The following is a 22,008-nucleotide window of genomic DNA, read 5'->3' as shown; positions in this document are numbered from 1 at the left end:
TATGTAGACAAGTTGATTAAGTTCGTGAACTGTAATGAAATTTGAATAAGATTCTATATCATTGCTTTATCTGAACTTAGATCTGGAATTTTCTGCATAATAAAACTTTTTAAGTGTTTAATTTATTTCATTTTTTTAATGAAAAGTTTGGAGAAAAAAAAGGTAATAGGCAGAAAATTTAATGACGTTCCTCTGCCAATAAATGGACCAGAAGGTGGCCACACCACCCTCACTTGTGCTTTATTCGTTATTTTTTCTTTATTTATTTCCGACTTGCGGCTTCGCGACCGTCGACGAATCGGTATCATGGCCACAGCGAGGGTTCTTCTCCGCCGAGGCTCCTCCGCAGCGCGCGGCTTGCTCCCCGCCTATGCCCCTCGGACCACCGTTGCGTCCCCCACAGCGGCGCGTCTCCTCCTGGTGCAGGCCCACTCCTCCCAGTCCGACTCCGCCGCGGCCAAGCCCAAGCGCAGCAAGACCTTCGCCATCTACCGATGGAATCCGGATCATCCCGAGAAGCCTCAGCTCCAGCAGTACGAGATCGATCTCGGTGAGTGCGGCCCCATGGTCCTTGATGCCCTGATCAAGATAAAAAATGAGATCGATCCTTCCCTCACTTTCCGCCGCTCCTGCCGTGAGGGCATCTGCGGCTCCTGCGCAATGAACATCGATGGGGACAACGGGCTTGCCTGTCTCACCAAGATCTCGTCCTCCTCCGGTGCCAGCACGATCACTCCGCTGCCGCATATGTACGTGATCAAGGATCTGGTGGTGGACATGACAAACTTCTACAGCCAGTACAAGAGCGTGGAGCCATGGCTTAAGAGGAAGGACCCCCCTTCAAGCCCAGGGAAGGAGATCCTTCAGAGCAAAAAGGATCGCGCCAAGCTGGATGGTATGTACGAGTGTATCCTTTGCGCCTGCTGCAGCACCTCCTGCCCTAGCTACTGGTGGAACCCTGAGACCTATCTCGGGCCAGCTGCCCTCCTCCATGCCAATAGGTATGACACGTTGTTAATTTGATTCCTTAAAACGATTTCCTTGTTATTTATATTTTCAAGTTGCGTAAAGGTTGAATCTTTAAAAGAATAACCTCGGTGCCTTGCTTTCTTAATCGCTGATACAGGACAATGGTTTCAGGTTGGTATTGATGAACTTATGTATTTTAGATATCATGTTGTTTTCTGGTTTGTGAATAAATATTATTGAAACCAGTGGCTTTAAATCTTTGATGATTGTATAGAACTTGGTGGTTTTGCCTTCTCAAGGAAGTCTATTTAAAATCTGAATACACGGTAGCTATATCATCATCATTATCATCAAGTTGTGTTTGTCCCAATTTTTTGAGGTTGGTTTCATGAATCTTACCTGACATTGAGCTTTATGGGATTGTCTCCATTGAACCATATGCAAAGTTGTATTACCCCAGCCTTATGAAAATAGGATGGCAATTCATGTTCACAGGTTCAGATAAATTTTAGTGCTAGCTATCTAGTCCTAATGTAAGCCTCATGCTTCCAAGCTTGGGAACTAGCATTGACGATTTTACATGGTAGCTATAGAAATACTAATTTCACATTGTCATTTGCAAGTATAGATCAGGGAAGGCTTAAGTTCAATAGCAAATTTATATTCCCATTATGTTTCATAAGCTAATCACGACTGCAACATTGATGGAATGCTGCTTTGAAAAATTAGGAAGATTTCTCTCCAGCCCTGCCAAATAAAATCAGCACTTCTGTATGCTAGCATAATGGAGTGAGCATAATGTATAATGTGCATCTTTTTAACTTTTTCTCATTTTCTCATGTAATAGAATAGAATGTTCACTGTAGGATTTATGAAATAGCATTCAAATATGACCAATAGATTCTCTCTCATTCCCTTTTTGTTACTTGGAAATATGGATTTTTTACATGTGTTTTGTGAGGCAAAAGAGAGTAGGAAAGATTATTTCAATTCTTCCATTTCTTTATGATCGTTTTGTTCAATATTTGTCTCTTGTTTATTTATTCCCTTTTTATTAAGTTCTGATATTGTAGGGAACTGGAAAACTAAAATTTAAATTCTAGGATTTTTTTTTTTAAATCTCTTTTTGTACACAATTAATGAATTTTTAAATATCTCTTTCTACTTTTTTTTTCTTCTTTGTATTCTTCATAGAAAGCAGGAAGTAAAAATAAGCCTGGTGTCTTATCTTACCACTAAGGAAGCATACTCTTGACTCTATGGGGTTGGAAAGAGCAAGAGAGCAACATTCTTGATATAGTCTTTGAATGATAGATGCAAAGTTGACTTGTCCCCAAGATGAGGTTTCTTTTTCTATCGCATTGGTGTTGGGTACTTCTCTTTTATTTGCTCCTCCTTGCTCATGCCAATGCAACTTGGGAATGTGGGCAAAAAAGCTACTTGTTGCTTTTCTAAAATTTCCTTCAAAAATTCATTTGAATCAAGGTTTATGAGTGCAGACACACTAGCTTTCCATTGTTGAAATCCAGGATATTTCACTTATATTATTATATCTTTATGGTTATAGACAAGCTAACATGACATTTTGATTTCATACAAGGTGAACATAGATGGTTATTTAATTACTACAAATTTGTTATTATTCTGATTGATCAAGAACTCTTTAACACAAATTTTAAGGTGTGCACCCATATTAGAGCATGCAGAATTTCCAGCAAAGTTTGATGGTAGAACTTGGCGGTTGACTGTTAATGGTTCTTATTATTATCTACTTTAAAGATGCTAGGACAAAATAGTAATTTAATTGTAGCAATGATGTAAACAACTAAACATCATTATGATAAACATGATACAGACCTTGTGCCTTATTCTGTGTTCATCTTCCTTCTGGTTTGTCTTGCCACATTCAGATCAATCTTCGAGTACCTATATATTGTCTCAGCACATTCATCATGACTGATGTTTGTTATGTTTGAAGGTGGATACAGGACAGCCGAGATCAGTACACTAAGGAGCGCCTGGATGCCGTAAATGATGAGTTCAAGCTGTACCGTTGCCACACCATCATGAACTGTGCCCATGCATGCCCAAAGGGACTGAATCCTGCAAAGCAAATTGAGACAATCAAGAAGCTTCAGCTTCAATGAACTGTCCCCAAGGGATTGAATCCTGCAAGACAAATTCAATCCATGAAGAAACTTCAGGTTCAATTTTTTTCTTCCCTTGAGATGCCATTTGTTCCTTCTAACAATTAGCATCAATTTGTGATTCAAAATAAAAGCTCTGCACTTCCATCTGACGTTTGGGAGATGTCACAACTGTTTCAGTATTTGGTACTCATACTGCTTCTTATTGGTCTTTATTTATCACAAACAGTCTTTTGAATTGATTTGTTTGTTGAGTTTAATGTGGTTTGAGGCATAGAATCTATTGCATTCAGGAAACACAAAATGTTATTTATTAGAAAACACAAATGTTTGAAACTACATATAAGCAAAGCAACACTTGGATTCAAATCTAAAATCATCACAGCAGGTCATGCATCATCTTCATATCTGAAATCAACATTTTTTCAACCTAGGTTTAATTTTCAGATCACAGCAGGTCACATCCTCATATCTGAAATCAATATTTCTTCAACCTGGGTTTAATTTTTGTACTTAAAATCTTTATATAGCTGGGGGTAAGAGGATATATTTACATCTATCTTGAGAACCATTTAGAGTATACTTTTATTGTAGGACCATTGTTGAAACTAAAGAGGAAAATTTTACCCCTCTGGTGTTTTCACCTGAAGAACCATTGTTATATGGAAATTATATACCAACTCGATAAAGATGGTGTATTGATTCTTATTTTCTATGCTTATATGATCTCTGATTCACTGCAATCTCAAGTATTCTCTATCTTAAAGCTTTATATGATCTCTGATTCGGCTGCTATAGCAAGTATTTTCGTAGGGAAGAAAAGAAATAGAGTTTTCTTTCATTGTTTATTGGAGGGAAGTAAATAAAGAGAAACTTAGAATATTTTTTAGGTCATATTCGAACCTTATTACATGAGAATAGTAGCTTTTCATCCAAATTAACCGGAAATAAAATTGAGAAAGTTTTTATTTTATTTTTTCTTTTATTTTAGTTAAAGACAAATATCGCTAAAATGCATTTCGGCCACTTTAGTTTTATTTTCTTTGCTGGAGCGGTGAAATGAAATTCCCCTCAATTTTTACAGTGTGGGCAGGATGCTTTCTTTACCAAATGCTCTCTATTAATCATCTGATTGGCCTTAACCTTCTTAAATTTTTATCAAAACCTGTTAAATTTTTTCATCTGTCAACATATGATCAATCTTAACCTCCATAAAGAACCACTTGTTGAGACTTATTGCACTTTTTCATCTATCGATCATTTGATCAATTTTGATCTTTTTGGGCTTTTGCCAAGACCTCTCCATCATTCGTTTAGCATTCAATCAATTTTGATCTCCTTTAACTTTGCCAAGGCCTCCTTGGATTTCTTTAATCTTTCTACTTAACACCTATTAAGTCACCAACCTTCTAAGCTCTTGGTCAACCTCTCGGCCATTAGCACATCTGAAGTTACTTGTCAAATCTTTACACATTTACACTTGACTAATATGTAAGGATCCCAAGATAATTCTAAGATAAACTTCTTTGCCAACCACGTCAAAATAGTCCACTTCAGTATAATTCCACCAATAAAGTCATTTTATGCTTTAATGACTTAATTCTATCTCCACTTATTCCTCTTTAATTTAATTACAAGATTTAATTATGAAGTTAAATATCAAGAATTGCAAAACATATGTATAAGCATATTGAATCCATTAAATGCGGAGTTTGAGTTGGTAGGGCTACTGCGGGATAGTTATTGCTACAATTAGTGGCCGATTTGGACAATTTAGATCGAATCTGACGAAGTAATTCAAATTTAAAAATTTTATCTTTTGAAAGAGTGGTCAACTATATCTTCTTAACTTGACCTCGTTTATCAGTTGGCAAAAGTTGGTAGATTTCAATCTTTTATTATAATTGAATTGCCGTGTAAGTTCGGAAGAATTTCACTTTTAAAAAAATGATTGGGATATCTATGATTAATTAAGATGTAAGACTCAAATAAAATTTACATTATTTAATAAATAAAAATAAAAAATAAAAGGTTAAGGGTCAAAGGTTAGCAAAGTTTAAGGCCGCCATTCTCTTCAGAGCCACCTACTATATACCAGTACCATTTTTGTTAAGATTTGCTTGTTTCCAACGGTGGAGCGAGATATTAGCCTATCGCGACTTTAGCCGGGGCATTTTTTTTTTAAATAAAGCTACTTGTCACATCACAAATTTTGTTAATATGCAAGGGTTCAATCGATCAATCTTAAATCCCCAATTAAATTTCACGATCAGTCCGGTAGATCGTAATGAATAAGTATCCCACGATCAGCCCGGTAGATCATAGTGAATAAGTATCGTACTTATAAAAAAAATAACTCGAATAGATTATAATTCTTGGCTCCGTCAAAATTTGTTTCCTTCCCTTGTTTTTACTCCTCAGTCATCTCCAAAGGTCGCTACCCGCCATTCCTCGACCTCGATCTCTCTTCCTAAATCGAAATCCATTTTAACAAATCCCTTAGCTCTTCTCGTCCTGACGACCGCCATCCAATATTTTAGGAGCTCATCGTTTTAGTCGAAGTGGCCGCCAGACCTCTCTCTGTTCACGAGCACTACGTGTTTGTTGTATGTCCTAAATGGTGAATTTTCACATGCAGCCTGTGATCCTTTGTCAAGTTTTACTTTCCAGAATTCCGAAGACGAAGTAGACGCCCGCGACGGCGAGCGCCAAGGTGCTCGACGACCACCAAGATGAACCGTGGCCACGTCGGATCTCCGTCCACCGCGTCCATTCAACTGCACTCCAACATGACGCCATCCATCATCCCCGTCATGAAGAGGAAGACGACAGTGAGACCTACAACTACGAAGAAAGATCTCCATTACAGTTTTATCGTGTTAAAACTATAATAAAAAATGTAATCTCAATTAGAGGTGTAATTAGTTAGAGACTTAGAGTTTCCCATGTCTAATAAATCGGGATTCGATAAGTTGACACCCATCATCCTTTGATTATCCCCATATTTTTGCAAATACACCGTAGATTAGTTCAAATGAGGTTTAACAAACACAGTATCGTGTTAAAACTATAGATAGTGTTATTACAGGTGTAATTGGTTAGAGTGATGTCTAATTATTCTAAGTTGACATCTGGTTATATATTTTGCTCACTCAGTTCAAATGAGGTCACAAGTGGAGTATGAGCTAGGGATGTTCAATTTAACATCTTCCCTATGGCTACGGAGAGATTGGTGATTAGGATGGAAACCCTTGCAGACTTGTCTATTGATTATGAGATTCAATAAGATGCACACTTAAATCGGCCATGAAAAATGTGGCTAAAAATGAGGTTCAACGTACCAATATCACTCGCCTCTTCACAAATAACACAAGGTAAAATTACATCTGTTATCTTGAAAATTTAGTCGAACCCAAACAAAGCAATGAAACAATCTACCAACAGGTTGATCTATCCAAATACAGCAAACTGTTACGATAATCATCTATCAAGAATGAAGCAACTGTTAATTGTCACTGAAATATGATCCATATGTATGAATGTTGAACAAAATGAAACAGGGTCTTTTGCCATCTGAAGAATCTGGGACATGGAAGAATATAAAGTTGATCTTGATAGTAGATGGTCCTTTCGCCATCAGAAGAAACAGGGTCTTAAAAATGGAAATCCATTTTCAGATGCTGTGACTGAACAAACTTCAGATTACAATGTTGCAACCCGTTGGCATCTGAGTTTTATTTCTAAACTATACAAGGCAACATCCTGGCCTAAAATCACCTTGATGATAGGAGCAAGTGCTGGATCAATCGTTCAGTGTTGTTTTCTTCGGTTCTTAAACAGAAAGCATGTTCTTTAGAGCAAAAGATGAATAGCAGCTTTGTCCAACAAAATACAGGTACAGGGTTTAGGTGAAAGTTTGTTACTGCAAATATACCAAAGTAACATATGTCAACAAATAAATATCAAAAGTAGTCATTTTGGATGCAAAACTAAAGATCACTGTAAAAAACTAAAATCGGTAGTTTATACCCAAAAATGGTATTTCAAGTTCTATTTGTATTTTGTACAAATCACTTTGTGAAATTGTTGTTGGTGGATCATTGAATCGTTTGGTGTTAGATTTTAATTAATTAATAAATCAATATGATCAATGTAATTTTTTTGAAGATAGCTCTAGCTGTGTGTACAAAGCCAAATATGAGCAGTAAACTAAATCCATAAGATCTACAAGAAACAATGCTTTTATCTACCCTGAAGTACTTCAGTGTGACAACTTCCTATTACAATATACAAAAAATTGTATGGTAGAAAACTATAATTAGTTCAAGCGCATAAATCCCACCGTTTGAACTCTCACACAAAAATAAGCACATCTAAATTATTGCTAGCTATTTGCCATGCAATAAATCTTGATTAAATAAATGCATAAGAATTAACGAAAGAAACCAGTTGTAGCTACAAAGTGTGTGCTAAGATAGAAATTAAGGCATTGCGGGTAACTGAGTCACATAGTGAATTAAGTAGCATCAAACTATAGGTAACTGAGCCACATAGTGAATCGAGAGTAGCATCAAGACAATGACCTATTAGAGTTACACTAGGCAAATTGTATAACTTCTATCAAGATTAAGGAGGGTGGATGAAGTAAATTTCTTGACTACTATGAAAATATTCAATAAAACAGGGAGGAGGAAATTATCCTAAGTTGCATCACTGATAGACTGTTATTAACTCAAATTTTAGCTAGCAATAACCATTGTACAGGAGATGACGAATATCTACTGATACACAGAAGTATTTGACAAAGACAGAGAGTGACCACAGATACTTAGTACATCATCAATTGGAAAAGACAATAGTTCACTATTTCTAGATGAGTTCATGCTTGGAAGAAAAATGAGCTTTGACATCCTTTTTGCAAGTTGGCTTCTTGACAGTGGACTGAGTAATACATGAATATAGGTTCTCAATACAAGCTACTATTGTCATGTCAAAAAAGTTGATGATTAGCGATTACACTGCAGAACCAACAGTGGTGGAAAGTGCTCAGCGGTGAAGAAAAGTTTTTCCAAGTAAAAGAATAAACAATTTTTAGATGAAAGAAACATGAGCCTCCTTTACTGATTTGATTCAGATATGTTGGACAAAAGTGTAATTTTTCTATCATATACAACAAGTATATGGTGAGAAGAAAGGTGCGAGAACTGATCATCCTCGGTGTGCATTATCAGCCATTATTATCTCACTTGAGTATTGAAGCAGATATTAGTAATTATTTGGGGTGAAAGATTATCTCTGCATAAGCGAAATGCAAAAGGAAATGAGGAACATAAGGGAAACTACAATGGAAATAAAGGGTCAAACTAAAGGGCACAAACACCTTGACAACAAGATGAGGATGTAGAAGCAAAGATAGGCAAAGGAATCAGACAAGGACTAGGTTAAACCATGCAATGAAGCATAATCGCCACAACTAAGCAAAATGATTGAAGATAACCGTGAAGAAACCCATCTATTATGACAGTTGACCAATAAGTTTGTTGCTCAGCAATTACACTGTTTCTTCCAACCCACAACATGTAAATTTAACCTAAAAGAATTCTTGTAGAGTAATAAAAACCAAAAAAGTTCAGTATTTCCAATATCTGTTGATTCTATTCACAAGATTCAACATTGAATGACACCTGGATGCTTTACCAACAAGCATGATGCAGACAACAAGTCTTGGATCAGAGAAGGGTCCAACTATAATAAGAGGCAGAGAGCTAATACCACAGATTGAAGGCACACAAAATTTTAATTATTTGATCAATTGAATTTTTCAATGAAACTATAGTGAAAAAATGAAGCTGTTAGCAACAATTTTAAACAATTGTACTGGAGGACGAAGTAGAGTGACATGAACCTTAGAAACAAGCCTTGTGGACCGTCTAGGCTGAACTATAGCACCATACAGAATTTTCTTTGCTGAACTTCTGCTGTTTCTTAATTTTGTGACAGTCTCCCCACTCATGATTTCGCCACAAACAAGATGCGTCTTAACATGGGGATCCTTGGGATTCTCTAGGTTGTTAGGTCTCTTATTGTTGGTTGAGGCTGATGGGATTCTAGAGCATCTGCATGTTAAATCTCATTTTAAGTGACTGGATGCTTTCTGGAATCTATCTATATATATATATATAATTGAGCTTTAATCAAACAGAAGTTACTCTGAGGCATCCTTTTCCCCCATTGGCGTGCTATGACCCTGCTTCAAAAGGCACAAATTAGCTAACACATGGAAACAGCCACTATCTTCTGCTGTGTACAAAATATAAAATATAGAAGCATGATTGCAATTCACTCCAGTATTAGCATGATAGGTGAAGCATTCTTTTTACAGTTGTACTGACTGGTAAGAGTGCATCTCAATTCTTGGTAGCATTGTCCAAAATGAAGATGCAGATATTTTTAGTTTTTTTATGAAAGCTTATCTACATCGATTACTCATAATCCTCTACTAAGTTCTAGAAGAAAAAAAAAGTGGATCTGCCACCTCAGTGGCTCCCAAATTCTAGAGCTTTTATGTGGTATGGACTTACAGATTTCTTCTGAATTTCTATTGACACAAAGGGCAAAAAAGTAGTATATTTATTGTAAGAAATATCAATTACCGATTCATCTTGAAATGTTGATACTGATCCCTCAGGAACCAAAGTTTCACAATTACTACATGATTGCTGACAGAAAGGAAGATCCACTGTCCCAACTTCTGATTGTGCATCAGCCATTGGACTATCCAGTACCATCTGTCCACTATGCTGACAATGATTTGACAACCTCCCATGAGGAGTATTGTCTGGCTGCTCATTTATAAAATCTGTAAATGACTCACATGCTCCCTCATGACTTTTATGAAGAACACAGCCATCTGTGTCTATATTATCTGGTATTTCTTTTGCTGTTGCAAGGTTATCTTTGTCTGCAACATCAGATTCTGTATTATATGGAGCTTCAACCTCGACACCAACAAAATTAACAAATGCAGTTTTAGGAGTACAGTCACCAAGTGCAACAGGATTACTGACCCCATTGTCCATGTCAGCAGATGATTGAAGAGGCATGTTGCTTAGTGATGCATTGCTCTTGACCATTGCAAAGGAAACAATAGCAGATTCTTGCCTTTCAGGGGGGCAAGATGCAATGCAGGATGCCATGTGGTTTTGAACTGTGTACGCTGCACAGGAAGACGAAGCTACTTGGATTTCCTCCAAAAGTCCTGATGACCCAGCAGGGACACTGCCTGATATTAAAACAGAAGATCCAGATGTCGCCACAGTTGTATCTGGTGGGTAAGCCTCAGAATTACAGTTCTCACTAACAACAGAACTCAACGATGAATTTGTACAACCACTGTTCCTCTCAATTACAATGTCATTAAGGTTCAGCCCAGTATTAACAGATGGCGAAATGTTCATATGATCATCAGCTTCTGGTAAATTACTGATGTCTTCGGAAGGAGCCATCGACTCATGAAGTTTTGCATTTTGATGAACACACACATCATCTTTTAGGCTATTGATCCAATCCAATGGGCTAGAACTCAAGTCAACAAATAAATCTATTCCACCCTCTGATATCACAAAGAATTGAAATGGAGGAATTCTAGTAGAAATTTCATCACCAGAAACAAACCCACTTTCCATTGAGTATTCATGAGGCCTATCATGTCCACATGGAACAGTATCCTGGATATTTTTCTGCTCTGCATACCAAAAAACATCTTTGTTAGTTTTCTTCTAACACCCATATTCTTGCACCTCAAATCAAGAAGCTGGTTCATTCTAACTTCTTGGGCTTCAGCAACATTATAAGTTCTCATTCCCATGTTACAGTAGTTGGAAGTAGAACAACTAAAAGCTTCCATACCTTTACTATTCGGAGGCCATAATGGGCATAAAACTTTTGTTACAGTTTCTGGCTGCATCAGAAAACAGAGGTTTCATGTAAACTAAATGCAAATGATGTCCTAAATGAACCACACAAAGAAAAGGTCGCTATGGAAAGTATAAAGAACCAAACACATTATTTGCACCTTCTCATTTGTAATATTGACTACAGACTCAGTAAATTCCTTCTTGCTATCAAGCTGACATAATAGTCGCTTGTCACCTGGAATTTCAATAATATCAAAAGGCCACCCATGCATATCTAAGAATTATTTGATCGCCCACAAACTTCAAGTGTGGTAATATTGATGAACAATGATTCTTGTGCATTGCATATGTCAAAGCTTGTCAATTTTACCTGTGATTGATTCAACAGGACAATTGATTGTTTGTTTAGTGATTGTCTCTGATGCAAATGGCTTCTTAGAAGATCCATCCATGAAATAAACAGATTTCTCCAGTGAAGCTGTCAAAACAGCATTTCTTTTCTGCCAAAAGGACAAATTAAAACAGTCGTGTATCACATTCAGTCTACAAATTGGCTGCACTAGAGTCAAGAAATTAAGGGTAAATGTCTTTCATTCTCTCAGTCTACCTGAAAGTGTGAAACCAAGGACTTAGCTAATTGAGCATGACTCCTATTTGCAGGAAGATCATGCTGTTTGCACAATTGCTGAAGCTCCTTTCTCGACATTTTGAGATAGAATTCTAAATTCTCTAGAAATCCCCATTATCTCAAACTTACAATTGAGAAAAAAACTAGTCTCCAATAATCCTGCTTATTATGGCAAACAGAAACAAATCAACAAAGTCACAATGTGTAGAGAAAAAAAGCATATACACAAAAAAGAAATTTAAAGCAATAAATTGATAAATGATACCACAATCATATTGAGGAGAAAGGCAGAAGCATAAAAAATGGTTTTCTTCTAAGGGGCTTGAGAAGATAAAAGGACCAATATAACACCACATATCTGGTCACTAAGAGAAATGAGCATGAATATCAACGGTATGAAAACAATAATTGTTTTTCAGTGATGAAATTGGTAGAGGAATTTTGTCAAGGTCCTAACATTCAATTTGATTGATACTAATATTCTAGTAGCATAGCCAGTGCATACTCAACCAACAATGAAAAGACTAATAGTACTAGTCTTATAACTTTTTTCAGGTGACGCATGGCAAGGTCCATATAGTGGTCAACACTACCAGCTATCTAAGAAGTGCTAGGTCATAGCTCTAACCTCCATCCATGAAAATTGAAAATAATTGTCAGTGTCAATTTTTGACAGAAAACTACATCTTGTTTGAAATCTATTCGAACATTAAAAAGTTTAAGAACTGCTAAAATATATTTTAAAAATGTTAATTTCCTGACATGATGCAGTTGTAGGCCCACAATTATTTCTTGTTTAATAGATTATAGATTCCGTAAAACTTCAGTTCGATAATGTAGAATATATTGTAAACATAGATAGTTTAATTTAGACAGATCAGATTTTATTTATTTAGACAGATCACATTTGATTTGATTTGTGACTCATGATTTAAAGTGTCTTGCTAAATTTTCTCCTAAATTGTGTGAATTTCAGAATACGGAAACGGGGAAGATGATTGGCAGTGTTGAATCGTGCTTCGGACTCTACATTATTCACGGGACTTCGCCTCACTGCGAAAATTTAGCTAGCTACAACTCTACCTATTCCAACAATAAATGTATCGAAATCATGTTATGGCACTATCGTCTTGGTCATCCAAACTTATCCTGAAAAAATTATTTCCAAACTTATTTCTCAAAGAAGATGTCAGTTTCCTTCAGTGTGATTTCTGTCAACTTGCTAAACATACACGAGCATCTTTTCCAAGCTTAAGTTACAAACCATCTTACACAATTTGCATGTGATCCAATCTTTTTTGCTTTGCAATACAACACCCCATAATTTCAAACAATATCACTAGACTTTCGCTTCAATTTTACCTCTGGTTGTTTCTTATTTTCCACCATTAATCTTCAATAATTAAATAAAAGATCAAAAATTAGTAAAAAATTTACTATAAAATATATTAACTAAAAAAAAGTTAATCTAAAATTTTAAATATTTTAAAAAAATAATATATATATTAAATTTATAGGATAATTTTATTAGGCTTTAATTAAGCATATTTAAATTATCCCAATAAGCTAGAAGTTGATTAAAATTATTCAATTAAATACTAAGTTAAAAAAGAAAAACTAACATGTTTCTGTTTTTGCATTTTGGCATCGGACCGTCCGAACGCATCACCTAACCTGTCTCCTAGGCCCGGCTATGAGTCTGGACCCGTCATTGGGTCCGACGCCAAGTCTGGACCCGTCGTGCGAGCCCGGATGCATCGCCTGAGCCCAACGACGAGCCCAAACGCGTCACGCGGGTCCGACGACGCATCCAAAGCCAAAACACCAAAGTTAGGTTTTTGTCCAAAGCCGAAACGCCAATGTTAGATTTTTGTCGTGAGAAATATATACAGTTTAACCTAACGACGACATCAGCTGGTGGTGGCGGGCAACGGCGGCGAGTAGCGACGACGGCAGCAAGCGACAATAGCGGTTCGAGGTGGAAGGAGGTGAGTAGTTTAGAAATCACACACCGCACAAGGGTTTTTTAACCTAAATTGACCATCTAAAATACTGCTTTCCATAAAAGCGAGGCAGCTGATTTCCGCTTCCTGCCCAGACGGTGCCTAAGAGGCCGTCTCAAACGCCATTTAGAACACTAGAAATAGTAAATATGCAACATATCAAAGGAAAAAACTAGAAATGATATAGAATTCTCCAATGCCAAGAGTAATGACGTATAAGCAACAATAGTAGTAGTACACCTAAGAGCTCATGTCAAATTGAATTTAAAGTTCAAGAAATCTATGAAAACTGATAGGAGTCTCCCATAAAAAATAAAGAGTAAGGATAGACAAGAATAAAATGGATAAAGTGAATGCAATGTGCTTTCATTATAAAATCCTAAGTCTATGCATCACTAAAAGTATCCAGTTGAGTCAACTGAAGACGCAGTCATTGGAGAAAGTCACGAAGTTATCCTAGTGAGTCAACTAAAGGCCAATTGAGTCAACTGAAGAAAAGGTTGAAGATTTATCTAGTTGAATCAACTAATATGGATTAAATTAACTAAATGCACTTGTAATCAACTGGATAATAGACAATCACATTCCGAGATCGGCATTTTAGTTGATTGATAGAAAAGACTAGGTCAACTGGATTTTCACAAACATGACTATAAACAAAGGAGCAAAGTGACTTCGAACATCAACATATTCACAACTTACATTGTGCGTTCTACTCTTTGTTTTGAAGTGCTTCCAACGATCTTGACTAGGAGATTCTTCTAAAAGATTAATTTTGATATTTTATTCTCTTTTGTGCTTATTTTTTCTATCTATTTGTAAAAGAGAAAAGAAAATATTGTATGAGATTTCTATACCTCAAAGTAAAAAAATATTTTCATGTAAGGGATTTTGATGGGTGACTAACCTTAAAGAATCATAGTCCAGGGTTCCGAACCACATTAAATTTCTATGTTAGCATTGACTTTTGTTTCCTCTATTTTGTTTCTTATATTTTTGTATTTAATTGTTAGCCCATTATATTTTTTATATTTAATTGTTAGCTAGCGTATATAGAACTAATTAAGGATATATACGAGGATACGATGATAAGAGTGAAGACTTCAGACGGATTAACCAAAGCGTTTCCCATAAGAATAGAGTTACATCAAAAATCAACTCTAGTCTCTATCATTTTACATTAATTATAAACAAATTCATTGGACACATCCAAAATACGGTACCGTAATGCTTGTTGTTTGTAGATAACATTATTTTGATAGATGGCATACGTGAAGGACTAAATGTTAAACTCGAATCATGATGAGAAACACTAGAATTGAAAGGTTTTAGACTTAGTAGAGTAAATACACAATATATGAAATTTAAATTTAATAATATTGGACGAAATGAGACAATTATTAAAATTAGAGATGACGAGTTATCTGTAACTAAGAGCTTTAAGTATTTAGGATCATATTTGCAAAAGGATGAAAGGATTGAGAAATGTTTTACATAGAATACAAACAAGTGATTGAAATGGAGGAGAACGTCACATGTTCTTCGTGATAATAAAATACCTCTAAGGCTGAGAAAACAGTTTTACAAAACGACGATTAGACCTACTATGTTATATGGAGTTGAATATTGAATTATGACTCAAGCACGAGCAAAATATGAGAATTGCAAAGATGAGAATGTTAAGGTAAATGTGCGGACATACAAGGATGGACAAGATAAAAAATGAAAATATTAGAAAGAAAGTCGAGATTGCACCTATTGAGGAAAAACTTTGAGAGACACATTTAAGATAGTAAGGACATGTACATAAACGACCGATAAATGTTTTAGTTAGACAATGTGAAATTATGATAAATATGCACATCAAACGAGAAAAATCAAAGAAGACTTGGTTAGTAATAATAAAATTTATTTAAATATAAATGATGATATAGTAAAAGATAGAAATCAATGGCGTAGAAAAGTCCATAATGGACCCCAACTAGTGGGATAAGGCTTGATTGTTGTTGTTGTTGTAATTGTTAGCCCATTATTGAGCCTTGCTTTCAAAGGGCAGCCTCACTAATGCGAAGTCCCGAAGAAGGATTAAATCATATTAGGTCTATTGTATGCAACTTTATTGTATATTACAAGAGGTTGTTTCCAGAATTCAAACATGTTACCACAAGATCACATGCTAATAACTTTACCGTACGCATCCTTACTGTGCATTATTAGTCCTTCTTTTGCAAGAGCAAAAATAAAAGGTTTTAAAATTTTAAGTTGCAATGGTGGAGCTTTGGCGCGATAGTAAAATTGTTGTCGTATAACTTAGAAATCACAGTTTTGAGTCTCAAAGACAACTTCTTGCAAAGTAAAGTAAGGATGCATACAATAGACCCTTCCCCGGGACCACATATTGGCGGAAACTTTGTGCACTAGGCTACCCTTTTAATTTATATATATATATATAGTCTCTTCACCCCCTCTAGTTGCATTGGTCCTAAACACACCTTAATAGTAAGGGTAGAGAATCCAATCTCAATTGAACAAATGTTAACCACTGAGACAAGCCGTTGCTTGTAGCCACCACTAGCTGTGCAGTACATGTAAATCCTGCTCAAAATTGTAAGCAGAGGGGAACGATAACAATTCAAAGGTGGGAGATGGATATAACTTGGCATGATACCTTATTGCAGATAATCTCGTGAAGACGGTATGTTCAACACATAAGACTTGAAATGGCAGCACCAACTGCTGCTTGCTGCCTAAGTAAGGTGATGTCTTGGGCGTTCAACGACTCCTCACAGCGACCGGCGCGATCACCTAACAAGGGGATGATACGAGTTTCCAAAAAGGCATGAGAAGGGGTATTTCTCTGACTTACCAAAGTATTGCTTAGAGAGGGGTATTGAAACACGAAACGTTACTGCTTGAGCCTCGAGATAATGGCGCAAAATCTACTACTCTCTCACTGCATTCTCTCTCGGTTAGCAGAAACGAGCTGCAGCCTCGTCCCGGGAGGAAGAACGGAAGAGAAGTCGCACGAGCATCTCGGAGAATAGGGTAGTAGAAAATATTGGCGTCGAGGGGTGATCACCGCCGTTCTCTCGACCGCTGGAGAAGAAGGCGACAGTGAAGGATCTGCTCGGGAGGTCTAGTCAGTAGTCAGCGACGCACAGACCGCTTATCAAGGGCCATAAAAATCAAGGAAGCAAAGCAAAACCCGAAGAAATTGAGACAAATCAGAGGAAAACCAGCTCAGAGCTGCTCATCTCAATCGACCCGAAGCAATCGCCAAAGAGAACACCCAAAAATCCTCCTAGTCCCACAAAATGAGGAATAACACGAGAAGGAAAAGAAAGAGGCCGAATCTTTGCAGAGTCAGTACCTCGTCGACGCGTTGAGTTGCCGGAGCTCCGCTCCTCGGCTGGACGTCGCCGATTGAAGGAGGAAGCCAATAGACGACGGCGAAGTGAGGTCGAGCGATTCGCTTCCTTCTTCTTCCCCAATTGAGGTTCGATAGAATCCAAACCCACTGAAAGCCGATCAGATCTAATTGGCAAACCGGCCCATTTAAACTATGATACGGCCCATAAAGCAAGTTGGCGGATTCACGGCTGGGATGCGATTTGAAGCGACAGTAACGGTCGAGATCGAAAGATCATTGCCCGATACCGCACGTTCCTTTGGAATTAACCTTAAGCAGTCGGTTCTTTTAGCGGTTCAAATTTAGCTCAAAAAACTATTTAATATATTCGAGTTCAGTTCGAATTTAATAAATTTTCAATATTAATTAAATATTTTTAATTCGTTTGCACTTATAATATATTGAAAAAGTTTTAATATTTCTGTCTACATTTCTAGCCCAAAAAATCTATTATTTCCTTTGGTTTATATATCTCCCTTTTGCACTTGTGTCTAATTATCAATTTTTTCCATTAGATTTTTATTTTGTATATAATTACATGTCACAAAGCATTTATTTACTCTAAAGTAGTGTATCTATGAGTTATTGATAATTTTTATATTTGTTTTCATATTCACTGAGTTATTGGGCATAATATTGTTATTCTCAAGTCATCATTACTGGTGAAGTTAGAGTTTTACACTTTTTTTTTAATTTTTTATCAGTTTGTTATGATTTTAGATGATTTATTGTAGACTTAGTACTAATTATTATATGATACATCGATATTATTTGTCTATGGTCTATGGGGGGTAAGTGAGTGTATCCACATTTCTATTAAAAGTGAAATCTATCACTTTAGTAGTCCCACACTATATGTGAGACCGGTAAATTGAGAAATTGCAGTTGACCACGACAGAATAGGGTCATTACCTTGGTTTCATCGAGATTCGATCCTTGTCCACTTCAACAACTTTACTCCGTCATAATCTAATTCAATTATGCTCCGAAGACAACATAAGGTACACATTTCAGCATTAATCTAGCAATTACGGTCTGATACTTGATATCATCGATTACAAAACCACACAAACATATATAATTCAACTGAGGAAGCTTCACTTTTATGACAAGAACCGATGAAGCTTCTCATTGCCATATTCCCACATAAGTTCAGTTCAACTAGCTAGTCTCGCGAGACCATTCATCTATCAACTATATCCTCTCACCTTAGTACACATTTCAGTAGTACTACTGTAATAGCTAGTATCAGTATAGGCAGCTGGGTGGCACCACGAGCCCGGAAGCAGATCCGTCAGCGTGCTCGCACGAAGACTCCGCCGGCTTATTCCCATACGTGAGCTTGATGTCCTGCAACCCGATTCCGGTGCAGGGGTTGCTCGGGCTGCACGACAACTTCACCGCCACTTGCGACGCCGACGACCCATGGATGTCGCTGTACGTCACCTCGCTGATCTTCACCCCCGAACTCTGCATATATATCCATGATTTATGCGTAAAGAAAAATAATAATAACTTTTTTTGGTAAAAAAAGAATTGATGAATCAGTTAATTTACCTGGTCGGGGCATCCTCTGTTGCCGGGGCAGTAGTTCTGGTCGATGATGATCGGGTTCTGCACATTCTGCATCACCGCGTGCTCGAACACCACCCCCTTCACGAACCCCTCGCTCGGCCGCCCCCACGTCTTTATCCTCAGCCCGTTCTCTGTTCCGGTGAACACCGTCGTCTTCACCGTCACGTTCTCCACTCCGGCCTCATCGTATCCCTTCCCCAAACTCCCGATACTGCGGGCACCAAGCCACCAATCCATCGTTAGCATTCGATGCGCTTCATATGTTTCGTAATTGATTGAATTTTGCTTGCCTTATGCCGTGGCCGGGGCCGCAGTTGACCTGTTCGATCCAAAGGTTGGTGCTGCCGGGCCCGATGGAGATGCAGTCGTCGCCGGTTTTGATGCCGGCGCCGGTGATGGTCACGTGGCTCGACATCTGCACGTGGATGCCGTCGGTGTTGGGGCTGTTGCCCGGCGCCGTTATCCTCACGCCCTGGATCGTTACGCCCTCGCAGTTGTCGATCACCATGTGGTACAACTCGCTGTTCACCGAAGTCACTCCGCTGATCGTGATGCCCTTCGAGTTCCTAAACACCAGCGACTGCGCCCACATTTCAATCAATCACACAAGTCAACGAACAAAATAAGAATCTTTGAGAAATGTGGTGGGAGATCGAGCTTACGTAGGCGCCGGCGGGGCAGCCGTGGCCACCGGCCTTGCACGCCCACAGGGACGAGCCGCGGCCGTCGATGGTGCCGCCGGACACCGTCACGCCCTCCAGGTGGTCGAACAAGAGCCACTCGCCGGAGGTTCCGTAGTCAGACGGCGCGACGAGGGTGCCGGCTATCTGAAACATGATCTTGCTGCTCTTGCAAGGGCCGCTGAATTCGGCTCGCCTGACCAAGAATGAACCCGCCGGCACGTAGACAGTGGCCGCTCCGGTGGAGCCGCAGGCGGCCCGCCACGCGCTGAGCAAAGCCTGGGAGGAGTCCGTCCGGCCATCGGACTTGGCGCCGTAGTCGGCGATGCTGAACGCGGCGTCAGCAGGAGAACAGAGGACGAGTGCAAGGAGGAGAAGCATGGTAATGGTGGAGCTCATCGCGTTGAGTTCCGCCATGAAAACTAAGGGAGTAGAATTAGACCGGTAGTTAAGAACGAAGGCGATGGATCTTGTTTTGAGCATGTCTCAGGTGGTACGATCGGTATTTATAAGATCAAACCATGTGAGGTTTTAGGTGAAAAGTGAAGCAAACTCTGCCGAGATTTATGATAACTGAACTCAGATTATGCATTATTAAAAATAATAATAATAGCAATCGATTCACTTGTGGCAGAAGAAAAGCACGTTGCGAGTCAGAGTTCTTGCAGGTTTAGTGCAGTGAAAAAAGCTTGCGTTTGATTTTAAATGAGTTAATCCGGTATGCGTCTTGTCGCAGAAAGTTTGGAGGGGAAATGAAATGAACTGCTGATAAAAGTCTTTGAATGGAGTGGAACGCGGAGAAGAAAGCGGCGGCGATTTGAGATTTTCTGCCTTCCAGTCAAAAAAATGTAACTGAATTTCATGGAAGTCGCCTCCTATAGAGGATGGAATTTGTTTGATGAATCTATCGATCCTCACAAGTGGAAAGTGTGGTGATAACTTACAAGCAAGGTGACAGAATTCAAAGTCATTTGGGAATAAATTCACAAGACAACAAATATCCATCAGAATTTATGCATGCCTCAATTGTTTCAGGGAAAAAACTTTGATCAAAATCGTTCCAAATAAATTTTATTTATCTATAAATATACATATATTAACAAGTTGATATATTCCCATATCTTGTTGCAATAATCACAAGTAAAGAACATGTGGGAATGATTTTCTATATGGCAACCACATAAGTAGTGAATTTGATCTTTCATTGACAATTACCCTTTTGCACCCAACCAAAGTACAAATGAATACTTTGGGATGCACCACATTTCCAAATTGACTTGTAGAGCATTGAATTTGATCTTTTGGGTGGAGGAATTCATATGCTTGTTTAACATTGAAATTATCATGTTGTGCCCAAGTCTCTAATATTCTAGCAACTGTATTTGCATTATGGTGGAGGTATATATACGTATTCATCGAATCCACAATAAATCTTTTTTGCAATGAATGTTCTATAGTACCTTGGTAGTCCGTCAAACTCAAATCTCCTTCTTTAGGTAAACACATCTCCTACCTAGGGCAGTCTCAATTATGCTTAGGCAAAAAAAAAATGCTTTTAATATTTTTAAAAATAAATAAATATTCATCCTCATTTTTTTTTCATCCTAGCTTAGATGACATTAAAAAAATATTAATTTTAAAAATTAAAATTTTAAAATATAATGTGTGATTTAAATTTTAAAAATTCAAGTATTATTTAATTTGCTAAAAAAATGATAAAATTTTAAAATATAATGTATGATTTAAATATTAGTAAAATTCTGCTATTTAATTTAATAAATTGCTAAAAAAACATGCTTAAGTGTGTTATTAAAGGAAATTCAATTCAAGTATATATATATATATATATATATATATATATTGGAAATAATGAATGTTGTGATTTGGGCTTATAATAAAGGGCCTTATCCGACCAAATCCAAGACCAAAACTTTGCGATGGAGAGTATAACTACCAATGTTTATATTGGTTAATTATTTTTACTAGTGATATGAATTTAATGACTTCAATCTTAAAATTTTTAATTATTGACATGTAATGAAACAAAAAAAAAATGCAGAGCAAATGAAGTGGTTGCTTTCTCAATGCCATAAATGAATAATTCCTTTTTTTAAAACTCCTTTACAAAGCATAACAAAATCACACAAATTACACAAATTCATTTCAATATTAATATCTAATTTGACATCCTCGTTTATTTTCACTTATGCCAATTTGTTTTGCAAAAATTATTTTTTTCATTTTTTTAACATTTAATTTATATATAAATAAAATGGAAACAAAATTAGTAGGGAAAAGGTGGCTATACGCCTATACCGTATTTGATTTTGTATATATCTAAATCCGTTTTGACTTGATTTCGAATTTAATTTTAAAGGTATTATTTATAACATAAAAAAAAAGATTTTTATGATGAATTTTACGATCTACAATGAATTTTACGATAAATATTTTTTCATCATTAATAAGTCGTAAATTTTTACGATGAAAAATAGAAATTCATCATAAAATTTATGATAAAAATATTTTATTATAAAATTTATCGTAAATGAGTGACGAACTCATAATTTTAAACTTAAAAATTATATCCCTAAGTTGCGACAAACTAAAAATTCAATGCTAATTTATAATAAATTTTAAGACATTAATATTTTACCCACAAATTTTATTAAAAAATTATT

General features: G+C 37.0%; 3 protein-coding genes across 3 annotated transcripts; 1 reads left to right on the top strand and 2 right to left on the bottom strand.

Annotated features, from left to right (window-relative positions):
* Positions 1 to 252: 252 nt before the first annotated feature.
* LOC141835886 (succinate dehydrogenase [ubiquinone] iron-sulfur subunit 1, mitochondrial-like) lies at positions 253 to 3,376 on the top strand. The gene is made up of 2 exons (XM_074723280.1): positions 253 to 1,001; positions 2,948 to 3,376. The coding sequence occupies exons 1-2, from the start codon at positions 307 to 309 to the stop codon at positions 3,114 to 3,116; spliced, it is 864 nt and encodes a 287-aa protein (XP_074579381.1). The 5' UTR covers positions 253 to 306; the 3' UTR covers positions 3,117 to 3,376.
* Positions 3,377 to 6,440: 3,064 nt separating this feature from the next.
* LOC141813784 (uncharacterized) lies at positions 6,441 to 16,929 on the bottom strand. The gene is made up of 10 exons (XM_074701770.1): positions 16,573 to 16,929; positions 16,332 to 16,468; positions 11,640 to 11,819; positions 11,403 to 11,532; positions 11,191 to 11,267; positions 11,025 to 11,076; positions 9,770 to 10,860; positions 9,326 to 9,363; positions 9,022 to 9,232; positions 6,441 to 7,038 (listed from the first exon to the last, which is right to left on the bottom strand). The coding sequence occupies exons 3-10, from the start codon at positions 11,736 to 11,738 to the stop codon at positions 7,036 to 7,038; spliced, it is 1,701 nt and encodes a 566-aa protein (XP_074557871.1). The 5' UTR covers positions 11,739 to 11,819; positions 16,332 to 16,468; positions 16,573 to 16,929; the 3' UTR covers positions 6,441 to 7,035.
* A 1,153-nt stretch (positions 16,930 to 18,082) lies between these two features.
* On the bottom strand, positions 18,083 to 19,890 carry LOC141838995 (polygalacturonase-like). Its single transcript, XM_074726637.1, has 4 exons — positions 19,310 to 19,890; positions 18,938 to 19,227; positions 18,630 to 18,858; positions 18,083 to 18,542 (listed from the first exon to the last, which is right to left on the bottom strand). The coding sequence occupies exons 1-4, from the start codon at positions 19,808 to 19,810 to the stop codon at positions 18,321 to 18,323; spliced, it is 1,242 nt and encodes a 413-aa protein (XP_074582738.1). The 5' UTR covers positions 19,811 to 19,890; the 3' UTR covers positions 18,083 to 18,320.
* Positions 19,891 to 22,008: the final 2,118 nt, after the last annotated feature.

This window comes from Curcuma longa, chromosome 1, assembly GCF_044706935.1.
Source record: "Curcuma longa cultivar G26 ecotype Majalengka, Jawa Barat chromosome 1, ITB_CL_G26_1.1, whole genome shotgun sequence".
Taxonomy (NCBI): Eukaryota; Viridiplantae; Streptophyta; class Magnoliopsida; order Zingiberales; family Zingiberaceae; genus Curcuma; species Curcuma longa.
This window is presented reverse-complemented; position numbering and strand designations above follow the sequence as displayed.

Bases quoted from the DNA above. Each gene is read 5' to 3' on its own strand.
- LOC141835886 (XM_074723280.1), top strand. From the start codon at position 307: ATGGCCACAGCGAGGGTTCTTCTCCGCCGAGGCTCCTCCGCAGCGCGC. The intron at 1,002-2,947 runs GTATGACACGTT...TTATGTTTGAAG, and splicing joins GCCCTCCTCCATGCCAATAG to GTGGATACAGGACAGCCGAG.
- LOC141813784 (XM_074701770.1), bottom strand. From the start codon at position 11,738: ATGTCGAGAAAGGAGCTTCAGCAATTGTGCAAACAGCATGATCTTCCT. The intron at 10,861-11,024 runs GTATGGAAGCTT...TTTGGTATGCAG, and splicing joins ATGGCCTCCGAATAGTAAAG to AGCAGAAAAATATCCAGGAT. The intron at 9,364-9,769 runs GTAATTGATATT...CTTTTGAAGCAG, and splicing joins CAACATTTCAAGATGAATCG to GGTCATAGCACGCCAATGGG.
- LOC141838995 (XM_074726637.1), bottom strand. From the start codon at position 19,810: ATGCTCAAAACAAGATCCATCGCCTTCGTTCTTAACTACCGGTCTAAT. The intron at 19,228-19,309 runs GTAAGCTCGATC...ATGTGGGCGCAG, and splicing joins GCTGCCCCGCCGGCGCCTAC to TCGCTGGTGTTTAGGAACTC. The intron at 18,859-18,937 runs GCAAGCAAAATT...TGGTGCCCGCAG, and splicing joins GGCCCCGGCCACGGCATAAG to TATCGGGAGTTTGGGGAAGG.